At 48.9% G+C, this 14,996-nt stretch overlaps 1 protein-coding gene across 1 annotated transcript; it reads right to left on the bottom strand.

The window, feature by feature from the left end:
- Positions 1–2,007: 2,007 nt before the first annotated feature.
- Positions 2,008–14,985, bottom strand: PCIF1 (phosphorylated CTD interacting factor 1). Its single transcript, XM_064521752.1, has 17 exons — positions 14,834–14,985; positions 14,464–14,572; positions 11,447–11,585; positions 11,120–11,244; positions 10,514–10,651; positions 9,971–10,101; positions 9,571–9,725; positions 9,172–9,319; positions 8,887–8,970; positions 8,013–8,112; positions 7,657–7,819; positions 6,301–6,473; positions 5,702–5,788; positions 4,995–5,179; positions 4,379–4,472; positions 3,979–4,154; positions 2,008–3,127 (listed from the first exon to the last, which is right to left on the bottom strand). The coding sequence occupies exons 3-17, from the start codon at positions 11,568–11,570 to the stop codon at positions 2,872–2,874; spliced, it is 2,139 nt and encodes a 712-aa protein (XP_064377822.1). The 5' UTR covers positions 11,571–11,585; positions 14,464–14,572; positions 14,834–14,985; the 3' UTR covers positions 2,008–2,871.
- Between the last annotated feature and the right edge of the window lie 11 nt (positions 14,986–14,996).

The following is a 14,996-nucleotide window of genomic DNA, read 5'->3' as shown; positions in this document are numbered from 1 at the left end:
CTCTACCCTTATCTACAGGCTTATCTCGGCCATACGCAGTTGCAGGCATCTCAGGAACTTCACCCGCTGAGTGCCTTGGCGGGGAACGCCATGTCCAATCTTGGCACCAGCGTCGATAAAGGGTGTCCAGGAATTGAAACACTTCACTGTTAGCTGGTCTCACTGCCTGTTGGCTCAAAAACACGGTAGTTGAGTCCTGCAACCAAAAACCTGCCTGATGTCTAGGCCATTCAACAGCCCCCTCGGCTCCCTCCACCCAAAACCAGCCCCTCTACAAGCAGTTGTTTTATACCCTTGTTCCTCCAGGGCAAGAACCCTGTTTACTGCCTAGGGCTCAAGCCCCTGGGGTGAGTCCTAGCACGTTCTTTTCATTATAAGACCAGACCTGTTCTGCCAGGTCTTCAAAGGGCTCATCTGCCCTTTTCCAAGTCCTGCTCCATTCAAGAAAGAGCTGCAAGAGGTATCAGAGGTGTGGAGAAAAGGCCTCGCAGGTGACAAGGGAGGAGCTGGAGATCACAGGGTCACAGCACCTCTAAAACCAGCAGGGCTCAACCCTGACACTCCATTTCTAAATGCATTTTTTGCTGTGTCTGGATAAATGAGGTATTTCCAGAGTGGCAGCCAAGCAGTGTGGCGTTACTTGGTCATGACATCACTTATGTGGCGATTACAAACTTAACAAGGTAATTACCCATCATCTAAGGGAGCAAAACAAAGCAGTCCTCATTCTTCAGTGACAGGCAAACCAAGGAGTAAGTTTGTTGACACTTTCCAGAATTAGTGTCTCTCTGGTCACCTGCACTTCAAGAACGCCTACCTTGGCTCAAGATAATGAATAACGGGGAAAAAACACTTTAAAAACGGCTTCTTTTGCTGCTGGAGTTACTGACTGTTCCAAGAATGTAATTAAAGGAGGCCAATGATTTCAAGGTCTCTTGTGAAAGCATCCCTAGAGAGCTGCAAAAATACTGGGACCAGGTGAGTAGCCAAAGTGTGGGGCTGGGCCTGGCCTGTTTTGGGTTACTGCAGAGAAGCAATGAGATTAAGGAAGCATCAGTGATACTAATAAACTCTGCAATCCATTTGATCTATGCTAAGACCTATATGGACAGAATTCAGTCTCACAAGGTTACAAGACGATACGGCTTCCAGGTAAAGCTAACTCATATAGGAATTGTTCTCCTTCGGACAGCAAAACACAAACTGGGAGGACTGACTTCTGCAAAACCTGTCAACCTGTTCAAAGGTAGAGAGGAGCTCCACAGTTTAAATGTGGAAATTCCCAAAGCCCAGAAAAGCCACACTTAGAATTGCAGGAGATTTGAACTCCCAGAACGACCCTCACCTCATTACAGCACCTACGTATGTAAGAGATTCTTGGTAGCAGATGATTCTTCAAGCCAACAGCCAGAGACAGAATTAGATCAGTGGCTGGAAGCTGAACCAAGACAAATTCAGCTGGGGAAAGTCTGCACATCAAGAGCAAAGTGAATTAATCACTAGAACAATTTATCTAGGCAAATGGTAGGTTCTATAGTACTTGCAGCTTTTATCAAGATTGGATGTCACAAATGCAGCTTTTATCAAGACTGGATGTCACAATGGCTCTACTCAGGCAAGTGTTAGGAACTGAATGCAGGAAAGCCTAGTAAAATTCTCTAATCAGTCAAATTGGTAGTAACAATCTTTCCCTCGCTGACACTTTTTTTATTACTACCTTTTTTTAAACATTCTGGAAAAGCTAACCCTATTTTCATTACCAGCATCTTTGTCTTGTTTGTCATTGTACCTTTTAACTCTTAGTGTTATAGATAAGATATTAAACATCCTAATTAAGTCTATCATTTTGTAGTTTTCTGTAATTCAAGCAATATACTAGACAGATTCAAAGTACAAGTTCTGCAAAATGACCATTTTCTACCATTCACCCAGAATGAGACAGAGGAGAGCTCAAGGTGAGACCACAGGCCCTTGGCCGGGCAGCGAAGGAAAGGCAGCGACACCAGGCAGAGCTGTATGCTGGTTTTTAATGTTCCTAAGAACTAGGAAACGGAAATCAAAAATAGACTTTGCTCTTCTTGATAAAAGTAATAAAATGGTTAGCGGTGTTAAATTAATCCTTACAAAACAAAACCCAAGGAGGTTAAATAAAGCCCGGAGGCTCCGCGTAAAAACCACAACGACTACAAAACAGCTGCAAAGACATCTTTACACACCAAAGAAACTCCTCTTCTCCGCTCCTCTCCGATACGGTAAACAGCGTCGGCCAACACGGGACTCGTACATGTGGAAAAGAAACACGGATGCTATGGAAACAAACCCTGCCAGGAGCGCAGTCGCCACGGACAGAACTATTTACACTATGGACACGGAGCTGTGCTGGTGCCAGTCCAGCCGGAGGAGCCCCCGGGCTCTGCCTGCTCTTCTCCTGCCAACGCAAGGCTTCGGCCAGCTGCCGGACCCCTCCAGCCACGGCGCCACGCGCCGCCTCGTCACGCTGGCCATCCCTCCATCCGTCTGTCTGTCCGTCCGTCCGTCCTCCCACCCGTGCCCGCGTCCCGGCTCCGGCTGCCCCCTCCCTCCGCGCTCCGGTGGCGAAGGGGCCGCCCGCTCCTCCTGCCACGCTGCGTTTGGTTTCTCTGCCCTGCGGCGAGGGCAGCGGCCAGGCCTCCTCTCCCGGCCGGCGGCGGGCGCTCCCCGGCACCGCTGCGCGGGGGCCGCGTGCAAGTTTGCAGAGGAAAGCAGGTGCTGCGGAGCTGCTTTGCAAGAGTCCCCCAGGCCGGTGCTACGAAGCCAGCAGTCTCTCCACCTGCCCCGGCGAGCCTCCCTCGGGGCTGCCGGCACGGCCCTGCTGTCTCTCACCTCTGCGCATTAGTTGGGATTAGTCTCCCGGCTGCTGCTTTGCTCTCGGCCCAGCTCCCGCTCCTTGTCTGCTGTGGAGGAGGATGAGGACGAGGACGAGGACGATGATGAGGAACTCGAGGAACTAAGGGTCCGGCCTGAATGCTTGTAGGCTGCGACAAGCTCCTGCAGCCGTTCTGGTGTAGGCTCCCACTTGGAAAAACCTGCACTGTTCTGCAGGAAGAGGACGGCAGTGTTGTGCACGGCCTTGTAGTACATCTCCTCTCTGCAAGGGAAGAGGACAGGCGCTCAGCATCTCCCCGTGCCCCACCCGTCAAGGATTCACACAGCTACCCACACATACGCTTCCTATTACCTCCCCCATCTCTTCCTGCATGTAGTTTTTAGGAAAAGTATTCTTTGTTCGTTTTCCTCATAATCATGAGGGGAAGGGCAGAGTGTCAGGCATTTCTCAGTAAAAACAGTGGCTTGCTAAGTTTTACAGGAGCACCGATGCTGCCCAGCCACGCAGCTCTCCACCAGCACACGCACCAGAGACATTGCTGTCTCCAAGCGCGGCGGGTCAGTAAGGGAATGCGTTTCAGGCCAAAGGGAAGCGGGTACAGAGAACTTGGTGTTTAAGCAGTTGTTGCTCTCAGCAGACCAACGGCCAGCTTGCCCTACAGAGGACAAAGGCCCCGACTGCCCCCTGCTTCTACTTCCTCTTAAGTGACACAGAACTGGCGAGGCATTGTGGCATTTGGCAGCCCAGGAAACAGCTGCTATCGGCAGTGGCTCACCAGATTAGAGTTGACAGAGGAACACAGATGACAACCACAGCACCACAGAGTATAAACAGTTCAAACTGGACTTGTACCCAAGGAATACACCACTCGAAGCTTTTTAATTAGTGAAGTACTCAGTAGTCACTAAACAAATACAGAAATCCACAACACTCTCTATGCTTGTCTTAAAAATCCAGGATGATTACAGACGTTTTTCCTTGTCTGTTCTATACTTCCCATTGATTTCAACTCGGCATAGGATACTCCTGTCATATGGCTCCCCAAGGTGCAGCTCATCAAAAGCACATTCCCAAAAGGACCAGTACGCTCAGAGCTCAAGAGAAAGGCCTACTTTTTGCAGATGTGCTGAGACCCGCTGCGGTATTCGTGATCAAAGGCTGGCAGGATGAGCTGGTGCCGCTTGAACTTGCTCTGTTCCATGCGGGTCAGGGCTGGTGTAGGAGGGTCCCTCCACTCAGGGATGAAGACAATAAAGGAGAGGGGCTCACTGGAACTCTCCAGCAGTTTCTAAGCCAACAAGAAGATGAACCATCTTAGCCTGGGCTGAGCAGTGACATGCCTAAGGAGTTCTATGAAAACCGACACATTTCTGCTTCCAGAACAGTACAGCAGCAATCACAGTCTTTTGCCTACTGAATTACAACCCTACTGCAAGGACGCAGAAGCAGTGGAGAGAAGGGGACTGACTGCACAGCTCCGTTCAGAACACCACCACAGGTGAGTGAACATACCTCAAAATGAGATACCATGGCATCCATCAGCTCCTCACAGAATGGAGGATTTGCCTCAAAAGAGCCACTTATAGGGAAGAAATCCAGGCACGGGCTGAAAGAAAAAGGCCAAGATTCCAATCAGAGAAGCTAGGATTCTAACAGTAACATCTTAAAAAGCATCCACATCCTCAGAAAAGACAGTCGTACTCCTAGAAAGCCTGAGTTCCCAGCAGTACAGGGCCTGCCATTTCCTAACAGCACAATTGGTCACCAGGGACATACTCCATCTGTAGTCACTGAAGGTTGACTGCTGACTCGAGCTGACTGCTTGAGGGCCCAGCTCTCCCTTTCTTCAGAACAAGGACAAACACTGACAGACCTATAAATTGCATCACATCAAAGATCAGACCGCCTCTAAGTAGACTAATGGCACACTCCTGATTGTTTCATAGACGATCTGGGTCCACTCATTGCCTTCAAGCAGGCTTAAAGTACGCATCCTTTTGAGTGGACATCACACAACCAGCTACCACCTCTGCACTCACAGGCACGTCAGCCTGTCCTGAGCCATTTACATCGCACGCACACGCACCCACACAGATACATGGCAAGGGCACCGTAACGTAAGACTCACCCCCTGGATCCAAAATACCCGTCTGTATCCAAGAAGGCCGAACAGTACTGTTTAAAATAGCAATTCAGGGGCGAGGCAAAGCATTCAAAACTCACTCCAAAGAGCTTGTGGAGGGCCTCGAAGACATGCACGGGAAGTGCCCCCTGCAGGCCAGTTCCTTCATACAGACCAACACCGAACATCATCTGGGGAGAGCAAACCCCGGTGAGCGATGCCTGCACTCGGCTGTGTTTCTGCTGCTCCCTTCACTGAAAACGGACCCAGGGCCACACGTCCATGCACCCACTCCTCTAGGTACGCAGGGCCCCCTCTTCCTTTCTGAAATTCACGTAGGTCCCCTGCGTGTACCCAAGAACGCTCTTTAGATACTTCATCCAAACCAGGCCCCACAAACCAACTGCCAACTTTCACATATACCTCCCCATGAACCTTCGGTTCAGCCTCAGAACACCACAAATCCAAACTATGGAAGGTTTCTTTCATAAAAGTTTATCTTTATCCCCAGTGAGGTCTTCTGTCAAGATTGCAATTGATCCCCGGACTGGAATCCCATCTCAAAACACCAGGAGCAGACAATGGACCTTGTTTAAGGCCTATTTTGCACCAGGCTCCCAGAATCCTGGGTGTCTCAGAGCACTGACAGTAGGTTCCGTTCCCCAGTATTACTAGAGCTTCCCGATACGTAACAACCATGATGAGACCAGTACCTGATATCGACGGAGAAGGCACCAAACCCTGGGCAGAAACTTTTCAAAGCCAGAGTCATCAATGCAACTGTACCGATAGAGAAGCCACTGGAAGAGAAAGCCCAGCCGTTAAAAACAATGAGAATCAACAAAGACAAGACAGTTATTGCACAGTCAGTATGCAAACACATTATGACATTGGGAGAGACGCTAATGAACAAAAGGAGAAGGTGGAGCTCTGCATGAAGGTTTCTAGCACATCTGCTTTTACTGTGTGGGCAAACTGCAAGCTATTTAGCAGAATGAATGGATGTAACACCTCAGCATGGCCCTCAGCAAGGCCTGCCTTGCTGCGGATATGACCATTCTTACAGCACAGTATGTACCAAAGCATACACAGGACACCTCAAGTATTCCCGGCAGAAGCCTGCCCCTGACTAAGGTGGAAGTAGCTGTCCTGATTTCCACTGCTATTAGGGCAGTATCTAACAGCCTCCCCCAGGTCAGCACTCCATCCCACTCCACAGTCCCTTCTCTCAAAGGAAAAAGAGAAACAAAACCCCTTATCAAAGAGCCATTTGTGTCAGTGCAGTCATGCAGGACTGGCAGTCAGCCCTTACCAGCTTGCTGAAGTAGTTCCGGCTCACTTTCACCATTTCCCCCTTGTACCGCACACATGCCACATTATTTTCCATGTGCATTTCCACACTGGGGAGTGGTGGAGAGGGAATGGCCAGTCTCACTGGGTAACAATATACAAGCCTGTCCTGGACTTCAGGAGCTTCTATCTCAGCTACGGAAAATAAAAAAAGAAAGCAGCCCATTACAATACAAGCAAGATCCCCCTTCCATCTCAAAACATGCAGTGATAGGGCTAAGGCTGAAAAGCAGCTCAGTGCCTGCAAAAACACAGTGGTGGTCTCCTCATACAGCAGCTACCTCGGTTCAGAGCCAATCACCCAAATTAATTCCACGATCCGCTACCAGAGTGCAGAAGGGATTCATTTCACAGTATTTCTCTATCTGTAATACAGCAGGCCTTTAAATGACACCCCTTCAGCATCTTGAGCCATGTTCCGGATGGGTAAATAGCTTTCGTGGTAGTTGTTATTTCAGTTTGCCCCAAATTCAAAGAACAATAAACATTCGCAGGCTGTGAAGTGCAGGAGGAAAAGGAATCTTTCTGCCACCTTGTGGTTACCCATCTCGGAGGGCAGCTTAGGCTCAACTTCAGCAGAAACAAGAGAGCTCACAGGAAAGATCGGCAGGAAGGAATCTTGGACACAGTTGGGTGGGAAGACAGGCAGCAAAAGCGAGCAGCAAAAGGCAGACACAGGGATCTGGAGGGAGCTGTCTGACAAAAGCAAGGATCCAAGAGGGAAAGAATGGTGGAGGCAGAAGTATGGCAGAAGGATATAAACTGGGAAGAATGAACACAGAGAAGAGTTCAAGGAACATGAATCCTCTGCAAGGAGAGGAAAAAGAGTGCTTAGTGATCCACTGGGATGCACAGGAGTGCAGAAGGTGCTCAGAGACCAAGAAATGTGGCAGAGCAGAGTATAGGGAGGACAGAGTGCTTGGCATTAGGAAAGGAAGTGGTGCTGTCCCCAGGAATTCCTACAGAAACAGAGCAAGACAGTGTAGTGCAGGGAAATGAACTAATGCCCTGTTCAGTATGTTCGGCCCCTAGGAAGCTACTTAATCCTGACAAAGTACACATTTAAGACATTTGATATTACAGCTGATAATGGTACCTGATGGAAAATGACCTTCCCACTGCAAATGCACTGTGTGAGTCTGCCAGCTAAGAACTGTGCTAGACTGAATATTTCTGACTCAATTAAATGCAACCTTGTGGGTTCAGAGCAGCCTTCCCAACAGATAACTCTATTTGAATGGGGGCAGGCCAGAGTGCATTGCCTTTACAGTGGTGTCACATGCTGTACTCCTATGACTCTTCAGAGTTTACTGCGTACCAGATATATTGTTCTCTTTGAGGATGACAAGATGCTTCTCCCGGATCCGCTTGACGTACTCGAGGGATATGTAGTAAATCTTACTGCAGATGCCTTCAACAGAGTCCTTTGCTGCAGCAGACACATGGGGCCCACACTGTTTGCGCAAGTGCTCCAGGCGGTCCTGCAGAATCAGAAAATCCCTTACACAACCCACAACCAGATTCCCTTGAGGTATGCAGAGCCTTCACTTCCCTTTCACAGAGCAAAGAAGAGCAATCACAGCCTTCTCAAGAAGGACCTTTTTCTGGCCATAAATGCCCCCCATCCTTTCCTAGGCTCACTGCACTCAGCTGCACAAAAACAAGGCTACAGACCATGTAGTCCTCCTTAGAGGCGGAGTGGTCCCGTCGCAGCCAGCTGAAGGTATCCTCTACATTCCACTTCACCACTTTTCTGCTGTCTGGTGATGCACTCCTGCACGCAATGGAGAAGCAAAATGTTACCCACAGCTGTGTGGCAATATATTCTATCCCACCACAACACTTTTCTATTAGTGGGGGAAAACAGCTGCCAACACTTCCTCAAGGCCCTACCCTGTCACTCCCATCCAGGCCTCCTGTGGAAAGTGTTCCCAGACATTTGTGTGACTAGGGACTGCCATGTTCTCTCCGAAACACAGTGTAGCTGGCTGCTGTCCTTTCTGCAACAGGAGAGGCGGATAAAGGATTTATCTAACAGGGAAATGGTCCATTTTGCTCTTGCCTCTCCTTTTCAAAAGCAGCCACTGTTAGGAATTTGTGACTGAGAAAGCTACCTTGTTAAAAAGCTTTGTATTGTTTAAACAAGGCTATCTTCCTCAATTCAGTCCTGTGGCAGAACTCTTGAGAAAAATGATACATGGTATAATAAAATTCCACTTTAAATTGGTTGCCCTTTAACAGCACTGACTGCCCAACCACCCTTGTAATGTCAGGGACAAACAACATAAGAAGGCACTCCATATCCAGTATTTCACAGATTCTCACTTGTCTGCCTACACATTCAGTTTCCCAATGTTTGCTCTTACTGTAAAATTATTACCAAAGGATGCCTCCAGCATTACTGTTTTCCTTCAGTATGTTCCTAACCTTTTATTAACTCAGGAAGAGGATGACCAGTGCTGAACAAGGGGAGATATAGCAGCCCCTTCTAAAAATTCCTGTAAACTTTTTCTGCTTTTTAAAAGCGACAGAACTGTAAAACTCCTACCTGGATTCAATAAGCCGTTTTGCAGCCTCAGCATACTTGAAGAGCAGTCTCTTGGCTTCCTCACGGAACTTGATTCTGGATAACCTGAAATAAGTATAAATTCATGTGCATCAATTTCACAGTTGTCATAAAGGCGTGGAGGCCCAGTCCAGCTCCCGCATTTTACATCAACAGCATCCTACCACTTCATCACGGAAAGTACGACACAAAAGCACAGAACACCAGATAAATCACTGGATTGGTCCAAGACAAATAGTACAGGAAGGTGCCCTCCGTGAACCATACCTGATAGGAATGTCGTTCATGATTTCTCTAAACATGGAGGGAGAAACTACTGGCTCGCAGTCACTCGGTAACAGAGGATCTGTCCCTTTGTCAACGACCTTCCGCTCCAACATCCAGCGATTAAAGGACTCCCTTGGGGGGTCGATCCCTGGAGAAGCACAGAAAAAGAGTCTAATTAATATGGGAGTATTAAAGTGATGCCCAGAAGCTCTGATAAGGATCATCACACTAGAACTCTGCTTAATGAATTTACAACCCTAAAACAATGTCACAGAGAATATAACCACAACCATGACAGAGGTGATCACAGGGAAAAGAGACAGACATAAACCAGAAGGAAGAACATCACAGCACTGCAGAGCTGAGAAGACAAATAAGGGGAGACCAGCAGAAATTTACCTTCTCGCTGTTGGCAGAGCTCACGATAATGCTGCCGCAGCTTGAGAATAAGTTGGGATCGAAGCAGCTCCACTTCAGGGTGTGGAGACAGTACTTCAGATGGTGCCTTCTGTTTAATCACTGCATTTGTCTGAATATCCAGGTCCCAGTATACTCTACGGCAGAAGCAAATGTCATCAGGATGGCCAGATCATTAGCTAATTATCAAATGTCACTTTTGAAGATGTCTCCTTCAGCTGTTTATAAGCCAGGAGATTGAACTATCAGGATTCCACCCTCCCTGCAAAGACAATAGGGGAGGTGACATATCCTTCAAGTTCTTCTTCAAAGACATTTGGAAAACCAGCTGTGTCCAGTCTACTACCAAGAAAAGTACAGAAGAAAAACAGAGACAACTCACTCTGTCGGTCGTAAAAGAGCTGCTTGCTGTTTATCTTCAGGTGAAACACACCATGCCTTCAGAACAGAGGTTCCTGGAATACTGGGAGAGCTGGGGACTGACTGAGCAGCTGGGTTCCCTGGAACATCCACCTGGGAGTGGAAAATATAAATTACTACATCACAAAGAAAGGTAAACGTGAAGCAAGCCCAGCATACCTAACAATCCTTTAGCAGCACACTATACCCAATGAATTGCTAGAGTACGTTTTGCCTCCTACCAGATTAAGTTAACATGGACATGCAAGCTACCACATTCCTCAATCATAATCTGTTCTCTAGCAACTCTCAAACTCCACCTCAAGCTGTAAGAGAGAAATGGTAACTTGTCAGGAGCTGAGTCTGATTCTGCTCTCCTATTTTCTGAATGTCAGTTGTCACAGTCTGAGTAATGCTAGGATGGCCTGACCTTGCACAGTTCAAAAAACTAGGTCCAAGCTCCAAGCACTCTAGGTTTGTTTGAAAAATGCCTTTAATCTCACGAGTTTCAGAAAACCAGACCCACCTTGAGCTTTTTCACACTGTTGCCACTGGCTGGAACCTCCTCAGAGAATCTCCTCTTCCTTTGCTTGCTCTCAATAGAGGTCTCTATCATTCCACCTTCTAGTGGCATTGGAGCCGCATTCAATCCCAGAGGGTCTGACTAAGAGGGTCCAAAACACGGTACTCATTAGCTCATCAACTCCCACCGCAGAGTCCCAAATGAAGGCAATAAGCCCTCTTATCTTTCCATTTCACTGCCCCAGGCTCCTAAGTAGATGTAAATAAGGACATAAATGTTGACAGCTATGGAAACTTACAGACTTCTCTTATAGACTTCTGCCTGAAGATTTGGGTTTTTTTTTTAAACTGAGATGCAAAACAAATGCAACAACCCCCCCAGGTTGAGTATTCTTTGAGCAGTGCAGCACGACATCTGGAACATCACTACCTGGGTGTGCATCTGCATAAGGAATGTTTCATCAGAAACAAGCCAGCCTCTGGATTCAGAGAGTTTGAAAGCACAGAAGACCCTCCCACGTACGTAATCTCAAGTCTACAAGAGCGCAGCATCAGTCCCTGCAGATTATCCCAGCAGCAGCATAGCCCCTTGTGATAACTGCTTACTTACAATGACATCGTGCTGTCCCAGAACAGGCATTTCCCACAGAGACTGGTTAGTGAAGCGATTGAAGTAGTAAGGGCGATTCTCACGCTTGCTCCAGCACTTCTCCCAGCCAGCCTGCACCAGCTCATCTGAGAAGACAGTGAGACAGTCAGGACAAGACTGGTCCTGAATAATAGCCCTGCCTTTCAGGTCCCCATTATCATCACAGCACACTCTGAATTATGCATTATTCCTAAGTTTGCTTGGTGGCCCCCCATCTCACCTTCTTCGCCCTGCTACCTGAGTCCTTCAGAACTCCATATTGGGCCTTCTCAAAAGCAGAACCAGTACCTGGGAGATCCTGCACCAATCGCATAGGTTTGGGGGAGCTGGGCTGGTTCTGGTTGGAGGTGCCAGGTGAGTGACTCATTAGAGATGCTTCCTCCGCGGGGCTTCCGTGATTCTCATTGGCCATTTCTCAGCAACTGCACTAGAGAAAACACACGTAAAATCTGTGTTACAACAGGAGAAATCCAAGATCCAATTGGCCCACTCAGCTATAACAGTAAAAGTTTGTTCTGACGATAAAACAGGACTTGAACCAGTACATACAAAACAGCACCTGAATCCTGAAAATAGCTGTTTGCTAACCTAGATACAAACTAGCTAAGAGGAATGCTGAGCTTTAAACAGCACAAACCAGGGAGATTAGTTGGCCAGCACTCAAAATACACAGTTTTCAGCTAGATCTCTCCTAAGAGGGCAGTGTTTGATCCCATGCATCAGGACTGAGAGCATAAATAACACAATTCTCAGAATACACTCTGAGCATGTATCACCCTCTATCATATTCATAATATTAGCTGCATTTATTACCCTTAGAGATGGTTTACACCAATATTTACAGACACATAACTTCACATAACCTAAACAAAAGACATTTATTAAAAAAATTCTGCTACATAAAATAGCTCCAGTGCTCCTCTAATAATAACTTCTGTGGTCCAGAGAACCACAGGCTAGGAGTCAGGAACTCCTGGATTTTAATCCTCAGTCCGTCTCACGCTAACTGTAATGCCTCAGCCAGATTATTTTAGCCCTTAGTACTTTTTCATCAGCATAACAAGGTTATGCAAAAGAAAGTCAGTTGAAACAGTACAGCTCTATTTAATCATCATTAACTGTTGTAAGCTGGAGAAAAACAGCCAGGCTTTTCCTCTCTTAGTCACCCTTCTTCCCCCCAGGGAAGTTACTGAAACACCACTGCTGAGTCAAGCGCTACAGATTGCTCCTGACAGCCCTAAATGCACTGGCAATGAACTCGGGGGGGGGGGGGGGGGGGGGGAACAAGGCTTTTTGAAGAATCACCATCTATTTCAGTTACTTAACTCCATTCAGGCCTTTGGAGGCATCCTACACAAAGTTTGGCAGTGGAAGCACAATCTTGTCTTTAAGTTTTTTAATGTGGTTGAATAACATAACAGCCCTAACAGTAGGCTCCCTTGTACTTCATTTCTTAAGTTAAAACTCTGGTTTGGACTGCACACTAAATTAATTTGGGTTTATTCATCCTTGCTCCCCTTCCTGTCCATAAGAAACATCACTGGCCACTTCAGAAGAGCAGAATGGTAGGAGATGTTAAATCAAGAATTAGATGTTAGATCAAGAATTAGCAGGCACTAGCTAAGTCATCAATAATATTGACTGTGAAATTAGTGTGACGTGGGCTAGGACTGAGGAACACTTGGTCCTTCTAACATTTCAGAAGATGTTTCAGAGGCCCGCTTTCCATCGTTCTCTCAGGGTAAGCCAGGAAAGGTGTGCAACACTGCAGAAACCTGGAGTTACAGCCTCTGTTCAGAACGAGGCAGATGACAGTGTTTAAGCCCACAGGTGAAAGCATCGGCTACAAAGACCATACTAATGCAATCATGTACATTTAATCACCTCAGCAGCCAAGAATGTTGCGTAACATTTGTTTACTCATACTTTCTCCTGAACTTTAACCCCACTGTGACCTCTGTAATCATTTTAACTAGCTGCCACGCAGGTAGCAAAGTTAGCCCAGCCACCTTGAAGAAACAAGGCAGCAGTTCAGACTCACTTTACAGTCATTCAGTGCGAGAAACCACATGAGTCCAAGAGCTCCTAGGGCTCCAAGTCATGAACTTCATTATGTATTTCCTAAGGCAATAACTGCTTTTTCAAGTGTTTCATCCCTCCTCCTTAAAAACACATATTTACATATGCAGTTGCTGACATACCTCACATGTTACATAGATATTATATAATGAACTGGTACACACTCAGGGGACCATACCTCCCAAAGTGAACCAAGTATGCATTTCAGAAAGTTACAGATAGTGCCAGGTATCAACAGCTTCCTAGACTAGATGGGGCGCACTGTGTGCAGTAACTTGCCAGTGTTTTCCACCACTGATAGCTCAAAACAACTGTCAAACAGGGTGGGTATTTTTGTTTTCTCCTATTTGTGGATAAACTAAAGTGGAGGAAGTGAGAAACTTTATCACATTATCAGTGTTGATGAACATTAAATCCAGGTATTCATAAGCTCTGGGAGAAGAAAAAAAGCTAACGGGAACATCTGACAGAAGCAACTTGTATGTCCCCAGTATTGGGACTTAGACAGTAAAAGGGATCGAAAGTAAGCATTTTATGGTGATTATGGTATTGCTTTTATATGCCACAGTGATGCATACGGTACTTAACAGACATAGTAGAGCACTGTCCCTGCCCAGAGAGCTTACAACCTAGGAGCAACAGACAACCAGACCACAGCCAGGTGGAAAAGACACAAAGAAGTACAGCAAACAGAATCATTACATGTTTCCATTTTGTCAAAGTAGGATTTTACACACGACAACAGCAGATGCAGACAAAGGAAAGCAGTGACAGCCCCGCGGGACACAGCACGGTTCCCGCTCATTCCAGAGCCAAGGCTGCTCTGTTAGGCTAGAAAGCAGGCCAGTGCCTCATGCCACCAGCGGTCTGTCTCCCTTTCTTGGGGGCCGGTCTCTGCGGCTGGCTAGGCTCTCGGCAGAGCGCAGGGCTCCCATGGCAGCACGCACGTGCAAAAAGCACGGTGGGGACCCGGGGCTGTGCCAGCCGAGGGAAAACATGCTGCCGGGCAGCGCGGCAGCGGCTCCCGCGGCTGCCCTCCCGGAGGCGGTGACGGGACAGAGCTCCTGGGCCGGGACCGGCGGGTAGCTACGGGCACCAGGGCCGAGCGAGTGCGGAGCGGAGGCGGCGATCCCCAGCCCGGCGGCACCTCTGCAAGCTGGACGGGAGAAGTCCGGGGGCGCGGCGCAGAGGCCGGGCGGCTCCGCGCCCGGGCAGCGAGTACTTACGGTGGCGGGCTGCCTGGCGGGACACGTGGCCGTCGCTCCGTGCTCGCCGCTGGCGCGCCGGGGCCGCATCCTCATAGCGGGGCGTCCCGCGCCTGGCCCGCCGGGGCCGCTGCGGAGACAGGAGGCCGTTACGGCGCACAGCCGGGGGAGGAGCCCGCCGGGAGCGCGCAGGCGCGGCGGCGGCCCCGCGGAGCGGAGCGGAGCGGAGCCGGCTCGGGCCGCGCTGGGCCGGGCGCGGCGGCGGCCGCCGCGTTCTAAGATGGCGGCCGCAGGCCCGCGCCGCCTCCCCTCAGCAGAGCTGCCACCTCCGGCCCGCCGCCGCCCCACTCCCGTCGGGGCGGGCCCCCGGCCGCGCAGGGGCGCCGCTTACCTGGGCGTGAGGTCGGGGGCTGTAGGCACCGGGCACCGCTGCGCTTCCCGCTGCCGCCCCACCTCCACCTCGCCCGCCCCACCGCCGCCATCTTGCGCCGGGACCGCGGGCCGCCAGTGCGCAAGCGCCGCCCCGCGCCGCCCTCGGCACTGCGCAGGCGCCG

This window comes from Dromaius novaehollandiae, chromosome 16 (genome assembly GCF_036370855.1).
Source record: "Dromaius novaehollandiae isolate bDroNov1 chromosome 16, bDroNov1.hap1, whole genome shotgun sequence".
Classification (NCBI taxonomy): domain Eukaryota; kingdom Metazoa; phylum Chordata; class Aves; order Casuariiformes; family Dromaiidae; genus Dromaius; species Dromaius novaehollandiae.
Note: the sequence above shows the minus strand (reverse complement) of the source record. Positions and strands in the feature narration are given on the sequence as shown.

What these genes read in the sequence shown, in the direction of transcription:
- PCIF1 (XM_064521752.1), bottom strand. Translation starts at nt 11,570, where the DNA reads ATGGCCAATGAGAATCACGGAAGCCCCGCGGAGGAAGCATCTCTAATG. An exon ending in ATTGGTGCAGGATCTCCCAG is followed by an intron (nt 11,245 to 11,446) that starts GTACTGGTTCTG and finishes CTGTCTTCTCAG; the next exon opens with ATGAGCTGGTGCAGGCTGGC. An exon ending in TGGGACAGCACGATGTCATT is followed by an intron (nt 10,652 to 11,119) that starts GTAAGTAAGCAG and finishes GGACCCTCTTAG; the next exon opens with TCAGACCCTCTGGGATTGAA.